Source organism: Pleurodeles waltl, chromosome 3_1 (genome assembly GCF_031143425.1).
Source record: "Pleurodeles waltl isolate 20211129_DDA chromosome 3_1, aPleWal1.hap1.20221129, whole genome shotgun sequence".
Classification (NCBI taxonomy): Eukaryota; Metazoa; Chordata; class Amphibia; order Caudata; family Salamandridae; genus Pleurodeles; species Pleurodeles waltl.
The window spans coordinates 1,789,267,214-1,789,287,855 of NC_090440.1; the positions used below are offsets into that span (position 1 = coordinate 1,789,267,214).

Below are 20,642 nucleotides of genomic sequence, written 5' to 3' on the forward strand. Positions count from 1 at the left end.
TTGGCACGAGGGTGAGTGATGGTTCAGTAGATCAAATTTTATTAACAAGAGATTTCACAAAAGTGAAATGCACTGGTAATAACTGAAAGGCCAAAAAACTGAACCAATGACTCACAGCTCGTGAGCTGTAAAGCCACGACAAGGCACCAACCGCTTTACAGTCCATTCACACACCTTTCATACATGACATGCACTAGACCATTCACGCCGCCAGCCACGGGCCCAGCACATTACAAGACTCGCATCCACAGACAGCGCCAGTCAAGGGCCCATCACTTTCATACGCCCACATGCCTGATACAGCAATCACACCAGCTGATGAGTGTGTGGACTGGCATTTGGCCGGCACTGCCAGCCAAGCGCCACCCCACCCACACCACCAGCCAAGCGCCACCCCACACACACCGCCAGCCCAGCACCACCCCACACACACCGCCAGCCCAGCGCCACCCCACACACACCGCCAGCCAAGCGCCACCCCACACACACCGCCAGCCAAGCGCCACCCCACACACACCGCCAGCCAAGCGCCACCACACCCACGCCGCCAGCCAAGCGCCACTCTACACATGCCATCCCCTTTTTTTTGTTTTTAAACAACAAAGAAACCACTAATCATAAATTAGTACAAAACTACAAACACAAAAGCTCTAACTGAATACATGACTAATGCCAACCGTGAAACCGAACATATAAAAATATAAAACACCAGTTTACGCTCACGGAATTTCCCAATAATTCTTCTGTGTGTGGTAGCTCCTGAAACAGCCACCCACACACAGCCCAGGCTTTGAAGGACAATCAGGGCAGTACATCCTAGTCTCCTTCCTGATACCTCTTCGAGCACAGACTCTACATCTCTTAGCAGGAAAGTTTTTTTTGGCCGTGGGAAGAATGTGCTCAGCAAAGTGACGATCTTTCAATCTAGCCACATCCTCCACCACTGCTTCTCTAAGAACTCTTGCCTGTTCCAGCACAACAAGGCTAGCTATGATAGACTCCTGAAATTTCACAAATGTCATCCTTGACTCTGGAGAACTATCCTTAAACACAACAAAAGCATTAAAAGTTGCCAAGTGGAACAAGTGAAGCGCTAATTTCTTATACCACACATAAGACTTACGAGCAGCAGTGTAAGGTTCTAACCTCTGATCTACTCTATCAACACCACCCATGTGCTTATTATAGTCTAAGATGCACACAGGTTTGCGCACTTCGGCAACCTGACCCCAAACAGCCACAGGTGAAGTACTCTCATCATGGATGGTGCTTAGCATGTATACATCCCTCTTGTCTACAAATTTCAGAGCTAGCAGCTCATCATTCCGCAAGGCACTGCACTGTCCCTTCTCAAGTTTTTTACAGACAAGCTCTTTTGGATAGCCTTTCCGATTAGAGCGGATTGTGCCACAAGCAACAGTGTCCACTCTGAACAACTCCTTGAACAACCGAACTCCAGTGTAGAAGTTATCTACATATAAATGGTGACCTTTGTTAAACAGTCGTCTACCAAGTTCCCACACAATTTTCTCACTAACTCCAAAAGTGGGAGGACAACCAGGGGGGTCAATATTGGAATCCCTACCAGTGTAGACCTGGAAATTATAAACATATCCTGTACTACTTTCTGACAGCATATACAATTTAATTCCATACCGTGCCCTCTTGCTAGGAATGTACTGCCTAAAAACCAAACGACCCTTGAACAGGATCAAAGACTCATCTACAGATATTTCTTTCCCTGGAACATAGATCTCTGAAAACCGATCTACCAAATGATCAAGGACAGGTCTAATCTTAAAAAGACGGTCAGAATCAGGATGATCTCGTGGCAAGGCTAAAGCATTATCTACAAAATGCAACATCCGAAGAAGAAGCTCATACCGGTTACGACTCATGATGGCAGGAAATATAGCAGTTGCCATCAAGGGACTAGTAGACCAATATGAAGACAGCGACGGCTTCCTTATCAGCCCCATCAAAAAAGTTAAACCCAAGAACTTTTTCAACTCTTCCAGATTTGTGGGAATCCACCGGCTAGCTCTAGAGTGTGGCCTAAGTCTGGCAGCGTTGTCCCTCAAAAACTGCTCTGCATACAAATTAGTCTGCTCAACAATCTCTTCCAAAAATATATCGTCCATAAACAACTCAAAAAAGTTGACGGGCAAAAAGTTTTCCGTATTAACTCGACACCCTGGAAAACCAGTAAACGCAGGCAACTGTGGCTGCTCCATGTTTGGTGCAACCCATGCGTCAGGTCTTCCAATGGGAAGCCTTTCAGCCGCTGGCTCCTGCACCATTGGCACATCACTGTCCTCCTCTAAAACAGGCCCTTCATCAGCACTGAGAGTGGCTTCATCATCAGATGATTCATCTCTGACAGAAAATTCACTTCCAGAATCCTGCTCTTCCTCCTCTGCCTCAGATGCAGAGTCAGTCTCATATTCATGGTCAGAAGATGACTCAAAAAGCACACTAACAACCTGCTGAGCGGTCATCCTACGGCTGGCCATGATCCTTCCTACTAAAATTAACTGGACAAATACACCACCAACAACCAGCACTGTGTAAGATAAGTAACAAAGTATAGGTTTATCACTAAGAATTATAAACTCAAAAACTATACTGCTCACTTGCCTGAAAAAGCTTGACTCACCAGCAACTACTCTGCACAGCCACAGCAATCACCAACGATATCCCACTAAAAAGAGAAAAAAAAAAGCAAATTAGACATAAGACAACACAATAATCATTGTGCATAACTCTAAGGACAATTTCACACACAATCCTGCATTCAGTACACCACCTACAAACATGTCATTCATGCATTGCAACAATACTCACTTGGAGTAAATTTATTTACTTACCTAAAACATGCAACTACGCAAACCGCAGGACAACTACTGCCAAAACTGCAACAAGCCACAGCAAAGTCAGCAAAAGCTTTGAACTAAAACAAAAAGGAGAAAAACTGTTATTATCATAAAAGTAAATACTTCGCCAGTTGACAAACACTCCGCCACTAACCATTTTTTCATTTTCCCGTGTCTAGTCTTCTCTGCTTGGGGGAAGATGGGCCTAAAAAAAAAATAGGCCAATCTACCCCCACGGGGAGGGGGCAGAAATCACCCAGATTACATTGCACCATTTGGGGGGGGGCGACCCTTGCCCAAGGTGCCACACCCCCACACAAAGCACACACACACATACATAGTATCCCTGGCGCTATGGGGATTCTGCCCCCTTGGGGACAGAAAGGCCTAAAAAATAGGCATATCTGCCCCCTAGGGGGGCAGAACTGCCCAAAAATACATGTGGGCCCCTGGGGGCGACCCTTGCCCAAGGGGCCACCCCCCAACACAAAAAATAAAAATCAACAATAAAATCCCTGGTGTCTAGTGGCTTTCTGCCCCCCTTGGGGGCAGATCGGCCTAAAAATAGGGCCAATCTGCCCCCAAGGGGGGCAGAAACGACAATAAATACATTGCGCCCCTGGGGGGAGCGACCCTTGCCCAAGGGGCCACCCCCCAACACAAAGCACACATACATACATACTATTTCTGGCGCTATTGGGATTCTGCCCCCCTTGGGGGCAGAAAGGCCTAAAAAAAATAGGCCTCTCTGCCCCCAAGGGGGGCAGAACTGCCCAAAACTACATGAGGGCCCCTGGGGGCGACCCTTGCCCAAGGGGCCGCCCCCCAACACAAAAAATACACATCAACAATAAAATCCCTGGTGTCTAGTGGCTTTCTGCCCCCCTTGGGGGCAGATCGGCCTAAAAATAGGGCCAATCTGCCCCCAAGGGGGGCAGAAACGACAATAAATACATTGCACCCCTGGGGGGAGCGACCCTTGCCCAAGGGGCCACCCCCCAACACAAAGCACACATACATACATACTATTTCTGGCGCTATTGGGATTCTGCCCCCCTTGGGGGCAGAAAGGCCTAAAAAAAATAGGCCTCTCTGCCCCCAAGGGGGGCAGAACTGCCCAAAAATACATGAGGGCCCCTGGGGGCGACCCTTGCCCAAGGGGCCGCCCCCCAACACAAAAAATACACATCAACAATAAAATCCCTGGTGTCTAGTGGCTTTCTGCCCCCCTTGGGGGCAGATCGGCCTAAAAATAGGGCCAATCTGCCCCCAAGGGGGGCAGAAACGACAATAAATACATTGCGCCCCTGGGGGGAGCGACCCTTGCCCAAGGGGCCACCCCCCAACACAAAGCACACATACATACATACTATTTCTGGCGCTATTGGGATTCTGCCCCCCTTGGGGGCAGAAAGGCCTAAAAAAAATAGGCCTCTCTGCCCCCAAGGGGGGCAGAACTGCCCAAAAATACATGAGGGCCCCTGGGGGCGACCCTTGCCCAAGGGGCCGCCCCCCAACACAAAAAATACACATCAACAATAAAATCCCTGGTGTCTAGTGGCTTTCTGCCCCCCCTTGGGGGCAGATCGGCCTAAAAATAGGGCCAATCTGCCCCCAGGGGGGGCAGAAACGACGTAAAATACATTTGCCCCCAAAGGGGAGCGACCCTTGCCCAAGGGGCCGCCCCCCAACACAAAAAATACAAATCAACAATAAAATCCCTGGTGTCTAGTGGCTTTCTGCCCCCCTTGGGGGCAGATCGGCCTAAAAATAGGGCCAATCTGCCCCCAGGGGGGGCAGAAACGACGTAAAATACATGTGCCCCCAAAGGGGAGCGACCCTTGCCCAAGGGGCCGCCCCCCAACACAAAAAATACACAGCAACAATAAAATCCCTGGTGTCTAGTGGCTTTCTGCCCCCCTTGGGGGCAGATCGGCCTAAAAATAGGGCCAATCTGCCCCCAGGGGGGGCAGAAACGACGTAAAAAGCATGTGCCCCCAAAGGGGAGCGACCCTTGCCCAAGGGGTCGCTCCCCTACACTAATATTCACTCACACACACACATACAGAAATCCCTGGTGTCTAGTGGGCATTCCTGCTGCCCGATCGCATCGCGATCGGGCAGCAGGAATGCTCAAAGAGACATCGAGGGAAAGGAAAACCCTTTCCTTTCCCTCGATGCCTCTCTGAGAGCACCCCCACCCCGCACGAAGGTGAAATACTCACCTTCTCCCTTGACGCGCTGGAAGCAAATGGCTTCCAGCGCGTCATTCCCCGTTTCCATGAAATCAGCGCGCGATCGCGCGCTGACGTCATGGGGGGGGGGGGCGGGGGGGGTGGGCGTGAAAGGGGAAGGGATTCCCCTTTCAGCCCTGGCCTGGGGGTGTTGGGGGGCGGCCCTCGGGGGAAGCGCTAGCGCTTCCCCCGACTGCCAGTCCCTGGACGTAATGGTTACGTCCATGGCGCCACACGGGCGCTGCCATGGACGTAACCATTACGTCCGTGGCGGGGAAGGGGTTAAGGGTGCTGGAGTCCCAATGGCAACAATCACTCATTGAATTTCCGCTGCTGTCCAGTTCTGCCACTCAAAGACTAGCAAGCCCCTCACAGAGAAAACTAGGGTGCATTCAACAGGGGCTGTTTCCACCTCAACTACTTTGTTTGCATAAGTACCTCTGGGGAAGATATGTTGTGCTGCTACTTGGAAAAGTGTGTATATGATTCATGCAGCATTATTACCTGGAATCGGCACAGCACAATGATGCAGAGGTTGGACACGTTTTACTATGCCAATTATTTCAGTAAGTGGGGCCTCTTTTGGTTCCAGGTGTTCATGTATTTTGCAAATTTTTATGTATGATGTGTGTGTGTGTATATATGAGTTTATATATTAATTTATTAAATTGCATATGAATGTTATGTGTATATTTTCTACCTGCAATACGCTATTTGTGTTCTTACTATAGGATATACAAATACAGTAATTACTTACTATTCTGATTCAAACATGTGAATCTATGAAAGATCCAATATTGGAGAAGAAAATAAGTTACTTACCTGTGACTGCATTTCTCCAGTATTGGTATCTTTCATAGATTCACATGTGACACCCTCCTCTCTGGAGAGGCTCCCCTTATAGCTCGGGATTATTTATTCCCACTTGTGCTTGAAAATCTGAGGGGCTCAGCCTCTGTTGTGAGTGTTATAGAGGTTGCTGTCGCCTGATTGGTTGTAGTTCAAGTTTGGTTCCTTTTTTAAAAATGAACATGGATAGACAATTAAACTGACTTTTTCATTGCCATTATAGCCTATGATAGTGATTCCTGTACTGCTTTATTAAGTTACTGTGGGACTCCCACCTCGACGATGGGGAATGATTCAAGCATGTGAATCTATGAAAGATACTGGAGAACTGCAGTTACAGGCAATTAACATTTATTTTCTTCTTCAAGACACTTTTTTTTTTTTTTTTCTTTTTTTACATTAAAGGCCAAAATCAATGTGACTAGAAATTGAAATCTAATAGAACTCCTTTTCTCCTTCCTGACTATGTTCTGCCTTAACTGTTTCTTATTTGTGCTTCCCCACCCACACTTTACATTGACCATCTCCTCCTTACAGTACATACACTTGTATTGCAGCATTTATGTAGCGTTTACTACCCCTGTGTGGAGCGCAGAAGAGCTTACCTACATGAGTAGCATGCTACACCATGCAGTGTTTTTGGTTGTAAGGATGTTGTTTTAGTTTTGATCCTATGTGGGAAGTGTTTCCATGTCATGCCTGATGACCACTGAGGTGCGGTTATCAGAGTATGGAACGCAGCTCGTAGAAGTGTATTTAGAGGATGATGTGTAAAACAGATGCACAGTTTTGTGGTTTTCAGTATGCTTTAGCTTTGAACAGCTCTGTAGTAGTGTGACCGATCTCTTTAGTCATTCCACGCCTTTTCATTTGGTGATGTTTGGTTGTTTTTGGCTGTTTAGTGCTGGTGCTGGACAACCCGTGTAGCAGATATGTATTGTATGAATTTAATTTGTAGAAGTTATAATTAGTTATGGGCTGCTGTGTTTTGTGGTATTCAGATTATTGTGAGTCATAAGTTAGCTATGGAAGTACATAACTATGTAAGGTCATGGCAAACCCATAGGTCAGCCCTTTTTTGCTTATTTGCATAATGAAATCAATTTGCTGGTTGAGGTTTTTGCAATACCTGGGTTGTAAGTTGAGGATTGCACTTGAGGATGCTTATGACTGTTTTCTAGGCTATGATGCCTGTATGCAGGTGGTGTAGTTATCTAGAAAATAGTCAAGTTTTTAATTGTCTTGGGAAGTGTATATGCTCCTGGGTGCTTCTGTTGCTGGCTGGTAGTGAGTTCCATAGCTTGGCAGCTTGTGCTTTGAAAGCAGTGCCTCCAACGGATTTCTTATGGTAAGGTGGTTTCATGGCAAGTGGTGCAAGTCTGGAGCACAGTGTTCTGTTTGGTTTGTATTGCTTAAATTCAACTTTTCGAAACAGCGTTTCTTTTCCTCATTGGAAGGCTCTGTGGACAATGCAGAGAGCCTTAAACCATGCCCTTTTAGCTGTAAGGTCGCCAGTGGAGGGATTGCAAGACTGGGGCCTTGCATTCTTTTTATTGAAGGCAGGGAAGAAGCCTTGTGGCAGCATTGTGGGTGAGTTATATGTTGCTGCTATCGCCTTGTGTTCTTTGGGGCAATTTTCTAGTAGTGTACAGTGAAACGTATATGTCCCTTTCTTATGGAGTTGGTTAATTGTATATCTTTGCTGATCATTTTTTTTTCTAGCCACAAAACATCTTGCTGAGCAGTTTAAAGCCTCTTGGGGATATCAAGATTGTGGATTTTGGTTTGTCACGCAAATTGGGACATGCCGCTGAACTGCGTGAAATTCTGGGTACCCCCGAATACGTTGGTATGTAAAACTAATGCAGCAGAACAGTTGTCCGGGATAAATGGTGCTTGTTTTTGACTGATCAGATGGTTCCATTAGTTAAGGAACTGGTACTTAAATCTAAGTCTGACTGCTAGTTTCATCCTACTTGAATTTAGAATAAAATTGGTTTCATCTGAGAGAGAGAGAGAGAGAGAGAATATGCACACCTGTGCAGTATTAGGCTGTCATAATTATTGAGCATGTGGAAGGACTGTGACCTACTTGTGACAGAGCCATGAGTGAGTTTTGGGTACCTTACCCAATTCAGATATGGTTGTAAATAAATGGCAGCTGCCAGCAAATCTGTGTATGGTATATGCCATGCTGTTTTATTAATGTACAGAAGTTTTGAAGAAATGTCACTGCAGGAAAGTGCCTTTTTTGAAGCAGTTACCCTCACTTTTTGCATGTTGCATGATGTAATTTCGAGTGAAAGTGCACTGGATTCCTGCTAACCAGGTCCCCAATTCCAGACCTCTTTGCCAAAACTGCACAGTTGTTTCCCCAATTGGCAAAATCTTTATCCCCTCTGCAGGTCACTAATAAATGGTGCAACTGCTACCTGGGGCCTCGGGTACCAAAGAAGGTCCCTAAGGGCTGCAGTACGAATTGTGCCACCCTAATGGACCCCTGACCAAGCACATGACAGGCTGCATATCTTGGCGCAGACAAAAGTGAAAACACGACAGAGCACTTAGGAAAAAAAATCCACAGATCCCGATTCTGTGAAAGGAGTCTGTCATTTGGAGTTGCGGATAACACCTTCTGTGTGCCACATTTTTAATTTGCAGTGCAGAAAGCTTAGGCATTTACCCAATGGTTTGACTGTAGCCATAGTTAGACTTTTATTTTTGGTAAACAGTGTTATTCCAAGTAAGTGCTCTATGGCTTTGCGTATGTGCTGTTTTTTAGGGTCTCTGTGGGCTTTTAACCACGCCCATCAGTTTTGTTGGTTCGTGGACTTGCCTTTGAAAATTTGCTTGATTTAATTTGTGAAAGGCATGACACATGTCATGCCTTTTCCGGTGCTGAGCTATCCTCGACAGCACCGGTAAACTACTGAAAACATACAAGGCCTCTTGTTTACTGCATGGCTTCTGGTCTACTTTTTCTTTTTCTTTTTCTTTGCTACGCAGAGCCATCTCGCTGGCAGTAGTCGAGCACTTTGCATAACATCAACCCTGTTACATAGATAATTGCATACCTGCCGATACGTTTGACTGCGAGCGCACTTCTGTTTCCTTTTGTGTACTCCTTCACGCTCATGGCGTGCCGCTTTAAATTGGCTCGCTTATGTAAAACTGTATTAACTCAAGGTGAGGATGTTCCTCGATAGAATTTCCTGGTAACTTTGGAAACACTCTCAATCACTTCAGTTTGTGCTTATTATCAAACTCCTCTCAAACACCTCCACCCTCAGAAAGAGTCAGAAAGGCTCTCTTGGTACGTGCAGGTATACATCCCTTTCCAAGGTTAGAATCTTGAGATGACACCAAAAATGGAGGTAGTGCAGGCAAAGAGATTTCTCCTTTAGGAAAAATATTTTTTCTGTTGACTCCCTTTGCACAACTGGTGGCATTTCAGCAAGCAATACTGCATGCCATAAACATTTATCCGAGAGAAATGGCAACACAGAAACAAAAAGGAATTAAAGGTTTCCTTAAGTACACCTGGAAACCTACAATTGGCCCTGCTGTGTTCAGCAATAACTCAGAGGGACACTATTTTGCCAGGTGATGGTGAGGTAATGGTGGAAGGTACCCAAAAAGATTGCTGCACCAGGCGCGCCACCAGCTCTAAAGCTGCCCTGGGTTACTCCACCATGCATCTTCTGTGAAGGCACTGAAAGGTTTGGTGCCTGACTGCCATCTTTTATTTAGGCATGCACCAAACCCGTTTGTTTTTCAAAAACAAACTCCTGAAGCAGTAGTATAAATACATCTTGATCCTGATACTCTTGAAGCTATCTCCCAAGGTGAGGGGGTAGTCTTTTTAAAAAAAAAAATTTAGGATGAGCATAGTGCGTAAGCGCTACATTTCCATCGTGTTATCATCTATTTGGGCTTTTAACCACGCCTATCACTATCGCTCGTTCATGGGCTTGCCCTTCAAAAATCCTTTATCATTGGTAAATGCTTAATGTCTGTTACATGGCTGATTGCCCTTTTGTCAATACGTTTGACTGCGAGTGAACATCTTTTTCCTTTTGTGTGTCTCCTTCACACTCATGGCGTGGTGCTTTGAATCGGCTTGCTTATGTGAAAATATATTACTTTTCATTTTCAGTTTGTGGCAAGAAAAGTCCGGTTAGGATTTTCCGCGCTAATAAATCTAACTCGAGCAAATGCGAGACCCATTGCATTGCAAAGGTTTGTTTGATATTTCTAACCTAGCATATGTATCCCTCAAATGTGTTGTTTAAGATGTGAAATGCTCCAAAGCTGTGGTCCTTGCTAAAGAATCTTACTGAATAAGACCACGATTTTACATTCAATACATTTGTTTCAGTTTTCTTTTGAAACTCATGTATGTTGACCTAAACGTTGTGTAGTTTTATGTGGGTTATTTAAAAAAAGAATCTGGGTCTCGTATTGGCGCAGATTCTACATTCCCTTGCTCTACCCTTCCCCGTATGTATAATGCGTACCACAGTGAAGTGTGAGTAGCAACCAGCCCTTTTAATGAGGAAGTACCCACATCTCTCAACATAGCTGATGGACACTATCAACACTTTACTGGACCATACTTTTAATGAGGTAGTATCAGCACTTTGCTGCAGAGCAGAAATACCTATTTTAGTTCAGTACTGCAGTTCATTGTTGTTCTCAGCAACAAGACCAGGATTTGAATGGTAATAGATTTTGTACTCCATTGGAAATCCCCCTTTGTACTGTTGAGAATGTGTGATCTACAATTGTCTGATGAATACTGTGCCCCTCTGAAAACCTATTCAGTGTTTAACCTGTGACTGGCACTGTCAAGCTATATACCCTTTCATAAATCTCTTAACAAGAAGTGTGCTACAGTATGTGCTTTCAGAATAGCTCTGTTAGCTTCTACATTAAAACTAATCATTTCCATAATATTTACACGAATAAGTATACACAAGAATTTGCCAAGACCCTGAAAACAATTCTGTGTTGTACATATAATGACAGGATTTTTTGTACTGCTGCTGCTTCTTTATTTGGAATGATTAAAGCTTGATCAGAGCTTTCCAGTTCGGTTCGATTTGTCATGTGCCTATAACTATGACTAACTGAATTTTATCAAACCACGAATGCTAAAAGTAATACACTGAAAATTCACCTTGCCACCGACAGCATGGGATATTGTTTGATTCATAAATTATCAAGAGGCCTCGAAAAAATTGTAAAAATGTTACTAAACCTGCAGATCAAGTAACTTAAATAATCTACTTGACCCAACTGTTATGTACTTGGCCCATAAACGTGTCTCAAATTGTGTGATCCTAGGCAAATATTTTACTTTCAGAGTTGCCTTTTTCTTCATTCTCACATATAAGTTCACCTTCAAATATGTGAGCTCAGCATTTCTGCTGTACAAAAAAACCCTTTAGTTTGATTAAATAGATTCAGCATTTGCTCCATGCATAATCAGAATCTATCCTACATATAGGGGTTACATGATGCATGAATTGCCTCTCGTTTTACTAATAGCATTGCCATCAGGGCAGGAGTGTTTCTCAGTTTGTTTTAAAACTCACTTTTAATAAATATATTAATAAAGCATGATGTGGTAGCACACAGTCATTTACAGACAGTACGTTTCCAAGTAATGTCCAAAAACCTTCCCACTAACTTGCAGCTTTACTGAAAGCTATAAAATGTATTAACAATAATCTGTGAAAACTGGGTTTCAGAAAATACTTTTATCCTTCGACAATCGCCACGTAAAGTGTTTTGATTTGTTTTCATCCTATTAAAATATTTGTTTAGTCACACACAAGTACACAAAATGAGCTTTAACAACTACTGAAATATATTCTAAAATGTACATTAGGAAAAACCAGACATCCTACAGCCTTTAATTTCACACTCTTTGTACAGCAGGTCAGAGTTCACCTTACAAAATTCTGGAACTCTGCAGTGAAGATGAACATTTATTGTGAGAAGACAGGCTGACTTTTGACCTCTGTCTCTAAACACAGAGCAAATGTGGCAAGATAAGAACAAGATTTAAAGGTGTTTTTTTTATTGCTCGTGTATTTTCTGACTGAACAGAACACCTGTTTGTCAACTCACTAGAAGGAGTGAGTAGGTCCTAAATATAGCTTGAGCTGGTAAAATATGACTCGCCATAGTGAGTGGGTAAGTAGATTTGTCGAGGCCTGATCAATGAGAGTCTTCTAAATAAAGCTCAGTTTTGCAGAATACAACTTTTTGAGATGCTGCTTAAATTTACTGTGTTCTGACTACAATTTTTATTTTTTCCAGCTCCAGAAATTTTGAGTTATGAACCCATTACTACAGCAACAGACTTATGGTAAGTTAAGTTTCATAGATGAGAATATGGCCTTTAGTTTCTCCAGATGTATACTTGCTGTTTGCAAAGACCCCAATGTTACACTGGTTCTGAAGTCCAGCTAGCTGCGATATGGCAATAATACCTCTTACAGGATGAGATTTACAAATCTGTCAAAGCTACATTGAAGTCCAAGATGTGTGAGTGTACTTTCTGCACACACTGCACCATCTTCACATGCATAAGTTGGCCATCTCACACTAGGTTTAATTTCCCACTTCCTAAACAAGCAAGTCTGTCATGTGCTTTCATCGTCATTAGCCGCTATGTTCAGTTCCTGTTCCTTTCTATTTTCCTAGAAGAAAGCCAATAGTTCTTAGGCTCTTTGAGTGCCTCTTTTGTTAGCTTTGGACTGTACCACTTCAGGCTACAGAAGGTTTCTAAGCAATAGTAGGTAAAGTTATTCTGGTGCAGTTATTTCCTACCCAAACTCTCTTGCTCATTATGCAAAGTCCGACAAGCAAAAATATTTTAGATAATAATTTACCAAACATTCTCTCTCGTAATAAAGAGTGCCTAGGTTCGTGATTGTGACAAATATCAGAGTAGTCATTTTTCTAATGGATACTACAAGCTGCAGATTTCTCACCTTCAGAATATTCCCAGGCCTCAGACTGGATCCGGAGAACTTCAGCAGCAGTACTGCTGTACGTCAGCAAGTGCGCACTGGCTCTGCAATACCCCGATGGAGCAAAGTGATGGAGCAGAGCCACATAAACTCTGACGTCTGTTCTTTCCTTTCAGTGACTTTCAGCTTTCACGCCCGTTTCTTGTTCTTCTGATGATTGCAGACTTCTTAGACTGTGTGGGATCATGTCCCCTTTAAAAACTTGGACTTCAAACTAGCTGAGACTGCAGTAAGCATGTGTCTGTTGCAGACCCTTACAAGGTATGTCTTTGGTGCTGAGCCTCTGGTCATCACTCTTGAAAACAAAGAGGTTAAGATCAAAGCACAGGTCTTGAACCGTCCTCAGTCCCGGTCTCTGAGAATTTCCAGCAAATTATCCAGTTCCTGCTTAAAGTCTTTAGTTAAATCGAAGTCCATGTCAGAACACAAAAAGGTGATGTGGGATTCAACCCCATCCTATCTCTCTAGCTTGAAAGTGAATGTGCTTCAGAGTCCCCTGTTTGGTGACCGATTTCTCAAGTGTTCTGTACTCGCCGAGTTTCCAGGGCCGTAGTTGACACTACTCAAAAGCTGCCTATGTTGCATATTTGTAGTGTAATTCCGGTTCCCTTTGGCAGGCCTTCAGATGCTAAAACAATTGGTAATGCCCAGACCTGTTTAGTACAGATTACTCCAGGCTCCATATTACTTGTGGTTCTGGCTCTCAATCTTTTGAAGGGGCTTCATCCTACCCTTTATTGCCCTTACCTTTCTCCCATGTCAGAACAAAGTTTGGAAAAACATATTCTGATGCTCTCCAAGTGTGCGATTGAAGGTTTACTGAACTCTGAGAAAGGTGTGGGATGCCAGTCACACTACTCTGAGAAAGGTGTGAGATGCTTTTCACACCACAGATTGGTCCTGCTGTGTGTGTGGGCGGTGATAGGTCTATTCCCAAGCTTAGTCTGTTGAATTCCTTTCTGCAGAAGGACAAATTCATAATTTTACACTGGCTCAGATCATATCCATTGATGGGGCCCTTCAGGCCTTCCTGCTATCTATCCAAGGGAGGATGGTGCAGGTTCTTACAAACAACATTACCACCACATTGTACTGCAACAAGCATGGTGGAGTGGGTCCTGAGACCTGTTCATGGAGGCTGTATGTCTCTGGGGGTGGTTGCAACATCAGAGCATCATCCTGGTCACCAACCTCTTGTGATGGTCCATAAATGCCAGGGTGGCCAAACTGAGCCTGGCAAGTGGCATCTCCATCTCAGGGTAGTGCTGGGTGTCTTTGAACGTTGGATGTTCACCCCCATCGGGAATTCACTGTCAGCAGTTTTGTATGCTTGAGTTTCCTCCAAAGTTCTCATTAGGAGATGCATTGCTGGTGGAATGAAGAAAGAGATTTCTGTACACTCTCTTGCTCTATACGATAAGGAAGAACCAGGCTCAAGTGACCTTGACTGCACTGCTGTGGGTCAGAAGAGTATGGTACCTAGAGAGTTTTTGAGCATGAACCTAAGCATTTGCCCTCCAATAAGGCTTCTTGTTTGGGAGAACCTCCTATCTCAGCAATAAGCCAGAGCCCCTCAGTCGTATCTCCACAACTTAAAACTTCATTCATGGAGGATAAACACTATCAATTAAATGCATTTAAATTGCCGAACAAGGTGGTGAGTATTATTTTTGCTGCCTGACGCCATTCTATAAAGTACTTTGTATCTACTGTCTTGCACTGTATCCCCATCTCTCTCTCTCTCTCTCGCTCGCTCGCTCGCTCTCTCTCTCGCTCTCTGACTAATCAATAGAAAATGAGCTTTCAGTGTAGCTCCGTCCTCTTTATAGATTGACCTGTTTTCCTGTTGAAAATATGTAAACGTACCTTGCTTGATTATAAGTATTTTTTTTTTTTTCTTTTTTTTTTTTTTTTAAGGAGTGTTGGAGTTATATCATACATGCTTTTAACTGGTGAATCTCCATTTCTGGGAGCAGATAAACAAGAAACCTACCTCAACGTTTCTCAAGTTAATGTGGTTTATCCCAAAGAAACATTTGAATCTGTTTCTGAGCTTGCTGTTGACTTCATGAAAACTCTCCTTGTAAGAAATCCAGAGTAAGTAATAGTGACTTAATTTATATGTGCAGTGGTTTGAGTATCCCTACCAGCCAGGCCTGAGCACTTGTTTTTTTTTTTTTAAATAAATAATATAACGCAAGAAAAACCAAGCTTGATGCTGGTTTAATAGTACTTGATATCACACTATTTTACACATTGGATTCTGTTCTGAAGTATATGGCAACTGAAACTTAAAAGTGAATATATGGCAACACTGTGGAGTCATCCAGGCTACAGCAAAGCAGATCTGTTACCAGAACCATTTTTGTTCTTTCACTACTCCAGCTATTCCAAGGAAAATGTGAATGAAACTGTAAGCCGGTCTCTTTTTTTCCCCATTTCCATAACATAAGTGAGTTGTCTCCTTTAAGAAACATGCATGGGTACCCATAGGCATTTTAACTACCTAATGCACTTTGATACTTAATGATTTTGCCTTTGAGAACTTCTCACTTATGGCCTGTAGGGAAATTTTATGAAAAAATATATTTTCAGACCTTATACATTCTGAGGAATCCAGAAGTGGGTTGCTGACCATGTTGTTCCCAGTTGGGAGACTACGAGACTGTGCAAGTAAAGCATTTGCTGCAGCTTTGCATTAAACATAATGGAGATGAAATTCGGTAGCCCGTCCTCATGAAGGAATTTCCTAGTGGAAAATGTGGGCCGGAATATTTCCTCTCCAGGTAATTCCTAAATATAGTGCTAGCAGACTTACAACCATGCTTTAGGGTGTATGGCTTTTACCAGCTAATAAATTAAGCATCATGTATTAGACAGATAACTGTGAAAGCCCTTTGAATAGCTGATTACATTTTCCGAGGCAAGTTTTAAACATATGTCGATGAAAAAAAATGTATAACTCAGAGTTTACAGATCCTTGATCTGTATTACTGTCCAATTAAAGGTAAATGAATTGCCCATATTCCTAATTATATAGTTATGTGCTTTTGCTACCTAAAGAGCGACTTTACACTAATAGAGCTTGATTCAGAAAGACACCCAGAATGCAGGTGTCCTGCATCACTTCAAATCCAAACAGTTTGATGTACAATTCAAAGAGGTGAGATATAGGATTGTTATATGCAGGAAGAAGCAACGAAGCCTTACCCTCATTCTTGTCATTTCTAATTATCTTATTCAAAGTTTAAGCAGAGCACCTTTCCGGCATGCTCAATGTAATTGTCATTCTGCTGCAGGTTAGGAAGTTTAGTAAACTTGAACATACAGCAATTCCTTCACCGTTGCATTGCAAGACCAGTCTGTACTGACAATGTACACAATCCACTGTAGATACCATAAGACAACAGAATTTTAAACTATTATTACAGTATCTCAGCGACATGTTCGGGTGTTTCCCTTGACTATTACTACTTTGCATCCTCACAGTTTATTCTGTCTCGTGACTTTCCTCTTCCAGCCCAACCTCGAGGCAATAGTATGCCTTCTAGGGCCCTCAGATCCTGCAGTACGTTTTTGGGCAGTCCCTCACCTTGTATGTCACTTTCTCAGCCATCATATATAAATCCATGCCTGCCTTCTACTCCCTAATGATTGGCAATCCCGGAACACCCCAGTGCTTGACCACATCTCTCTTGGCCACTACAAACCCCATATTGGCCAATGGGAGTTTAGGGAGTGGAAGGTCTACATCAGTGGGTATCCCCAGCAAAATACATTTGTGGTCTAGAGGGATAATTTCCTCCATCACTGCCTCTACCTCTTTCAGTATCTTTATTCAGTACTGTTGTATAAGGGAGCATTCTGAGTGTGTGCATGAAGGTACCCAGTGTCGTCTTGCATCGCTGGCAGTGAAGGGATGAGGCTCATCCAAATTTGTGCAAGCGGAACCTATCATAATATAGTCAATGGAAGATTTTAAATTAAATTGAATGAGCCTCAGCCTGGTTTTAATGGCCACTTCTCTATGGTGCATTAGGGCTGCTTCCCACTCTGTGTCATCCATCTCTCCCGGTTCACCCTCCCACCTCGCCCATAGTTTCTTTAGGGAGTCAGGCATATTGTTATTGATCGTTCTGTATGTCCATGATAGCGCTTTCTCTGCTATTTCCCCCCAGTTGGCAATCTGCCTTCGAGTGGGGTGTATTCAGAGATGTTAGCTGGTTCTAGTTTCTGTGTTTGCCAGGCATGTCACACCCTAATATAGTTGTACTGTTGGGTGTGGTCCAACTGATATTCCCGTTGCAGGATCTCCCAGGCTTTTAACTGACCAGCCTTTATCAGATGACCAACTGTGGAGATCCCTAGTCTGTCCCAGGCCCCAAACCCTCTCAGCTTCTCAAATTCCTTAAGATGGGCTCCCTCCCAGAGTGGTGTGGCTCTCGTGATTTTTCTTGTTTCCTTACGGGTACTTCTAAGCCGTCCTCCAGGCCCCTATGGTAAATTTCGTGGCTGTCAACAGTTTCTGCTCCCCCTATCCTCCGTATTGGGATATGATTGTTTTTTGGAATTGGCTTCTTTCTAATAAGTATGTGGGGTTATTTCCCTGAACATGCCACCAGTCATTTATCACAATGAGATGCGCTGGCCAGTAGTATGCCCGAATATCAGGGAGGGATAGCCCTCCATTATATTGATTGCGTTGGAGTGTATGATGTGCAGTGCCTGGGTGTTTCCCATTCCAAAGTAGAGTGCAGAGGTTTCTCTCTATTCTGAGGAATCTAGCCTCTTGGATCTGCACATATATGTTCTGAATAATGTATATGAGCTTTTGCAGGGTGACCATCTTCAACAAGGCTGCCCTGCCCATCAATGTTAAGGGAAGGGTCCTCCATTGCTCCACATCTTCCCGAAACCCAACCAATGTTTCGGGTGAGGCTGCGCTCCTTAGTTTGAGTTACGAAAATGTCCAAGTACCTCAACCCGCCTATAGCTAATTACAAGTGCTTCATGAGCGTAAGTTGTGGCATGTGGCCTCCCCCTAGGTATAAGATGGATTTATTCCAGTTTATCACATATCCGGAATAGTCTCCATATTGTTCAAATATTTGGAATACAGAGGGCGACGTGGTGTGCGGCTTGGTGATGTACAGCAAAATATAATCTGCTTACCACTAACTCTTCTTGTCTTCTTCCCCATGCCTGAATCCCGTAATTGCCTCTTGGTTGCGCACAATGCATGCCAGTGACTCCAGCACCAGGACGAAGAGCAGTGGGGAAAAGGGGCAACCCTGCCTGGTCCCCCTATCTATTGGGAAGTTTTCCGATGTCACTCCATAAACTCACACAGCTGTCAGGGGGCCATGATAGAGTAGTGTTATCCATTAAAGGAATTTGGGTCCTTCTCTCCCCAAAGCCGTAAACCTAAAGGGCCAATGTATGGCATCAAACGCCTTTTCAGCATCTAGAGTTAGTAGCATGTTATGGTCCCCCCTGTCCTTTATGGCGTCTATCTAGTTGTGCAATCTACAGAGATTGAATCTTGTTGATCTCTTGCGCATAAAACCTGATTGATCGTTGTGGATCAACTGGGTTACCACTCTGATCAACCTGGTGGCCAGGATGGTGGCCAGTATTTTGGTTTCAATGTTGAGGAGGGATATTGGGTGGTATGATCCACCGTCCTCCACTGGTTTGACTGCCTTTAGGATTATCACTATTCTGGTCCTGCATAGGTCGGCGGGAGGCTCCATTTTTTTCCTGGCCTCAGTGACATTGCGTAGTAAATATGGGCTTAAAGTGGGCGCCAGTTTCTCAAAGAATTCTAGCACTATCACGTTAGGGCCGGGAACTTTACCCGGTTTGATTTTGGCTATTGCGTCTCCTATTTCTATAAGGGTTATGTCTTCCTCCAGGCTGTCTCGGTCTTCTCCCCCCAGGTAGGGGACTGGGATTCCTGCCAGATACTCCTCCATCTGGGTTTCAGTTGCCGGCCTGTTTTTGCAGAATTCCATGTAATATCGAACAAATTCCCTGGCTATGTCCTGGTCTGTGTTTTAGCAGTCATTCTTTGGGCCCCTTATGCTGTGTACCCAGCATGCCTCCATTTCTTGCTTCCACAACCACGCCAGCAGCCTGCTAGCCTTATCCTCGGTTTCATATATGTCATATGTTTTGTGCCTGTATCGGGAAGGAATATAGGATATTACTCTAGATTCTTTCATAGATTATAATCAGGAGAATGGCGGGCTGTTACATTTTCAAAACCTCACTAAATACATACAGAAACAAAGCTTCTGCATGCCCAGGCTTCACAAAATATTGCCCTTTATTTAAAAAAAAAAAAAAAAAGAAAAAAGAAGGAGGAGGTCTTACCTTTATGGATCTGGTAAATGCACATTTACATATTCCAATTCACGTGAAGCGTGATCATTTCAAGACATTACCATTTAGCTCGAAAGCAGCTCTTCACATTTTCACAAACCATGACATCCATAGCAGTCGTATTAGAAAGAGAAGTGCTGTGTAGGAAACCACTGTTTAGATGACTCACTCATATCCAAAAACATGTCGATATTGCCAGGATATGACAAGAAGGACAATGTCAACATTAACAATCTTGGCCCTATCTATCAACATGAAAAAATCCAATATGACACAGGCACAAATTTGATTTTCTTGGGTGCCAACATTCACACGAGAGAAGGAATGGACACTGGTCAGGCAAGACAGAGGAAACAAAGTAATTAACCAAGGTAGGACAACAGAAGGGCTCATCAGAGCAGTACTCTATTCTATTTCATTGTGTATCCTGCTAATTCATCAGTCTCAGCCAAGAATGAGAATCATTCGGGAACAGTTGAATTATCACTGGCAGAAAATATACAGAGAAAAGGACTGTACTAAAAAAAAAAAAAAAATAAGCACCCCAACATGAAACCAGTACTGCAGTGGTGTTTAATGAAAGCAGATATGTTCAAAGTGCAGTCTTTAGTACCATCGAAGCCTCAAATATTCCTAACCACAGGGGCTTCATTATCTATCTGGATGAGGAGCACACTTGCTGAACATGAGCATCGGTAGCTCAAGGTGTAAGGAGTTAGTGCCACATCACCCTACTGGAATCCAGGACTGTCATATTGGCACTCAAAATATTTCTCCTTGTGGTACAAAGCATGCACAATATCATCAGAAAGGAAATTACTACCACTTTGTATTGTCTAAAAACAGGGGGGATATAAGCAATCAGCAACAATTTTTAATTGTCAGCAGGGCATGCATAAGGTGTATGCACCAATGTGGTGGATTGCCTAAGCAGGAATTACTCCAGTTCTCACAAGTGGACATTGGACAACAGGACACTGCTTCTAGTGTTCCAAACATAGGGTTCTTCACTATGGGACATGTCTGCAAAGGATCAAAGCAATAAATGTGTTAAAATTGCAAGCTGATGGGCTTGCCCAGGATTAGAAGGAAATGTACTAACCAGAGTGTTGTGCAAGATCAGAATGGAACACACAAGAAAATGCTGGTAGCCCCAGCATATGTTCTCAGTGTTCTGGGACATGTCAGTTCAAAGTCTAATTCACTTGAAGCCAGGTGACTGGCTGCTTTCAGCAAGTAAAGGACAAGTACTCATTCCC

General features: G+C 43.7%; 1 protein-coding gene across 2 annotated transcripts in view; it reads left to right on the plus strand.

Moving 5' to 3' along the window:
• The window catches only part of STK17B (serine/threonine kinase 17b), a 79,979-nt gene that overhangs the window by 46,010 nt on the left and 13,327 nt on the right, over positions 1 to 20,642 (plus strand). For both annotated transcript variants that reach the window (XM_069225860.1, XM_069225861.1), the window contains exons 5-7: positions 7,679 to 7,805; positions 12,284 to 12,332; positions 14,917 to 15,096. In XM_069225860.1, the coding sequence (XP_069081961.1) occupies positions 7,679 to 7,805; positions 12,284 to 12,332; positions 14,917 to 15,096 (356 nt within the window). The remainder of the gene's footprint in view (positions 1 to 7,678; positions 7,806 to 12,283; positions 12,333 to 14,916; positions 15,097 to 20,642) is intronic.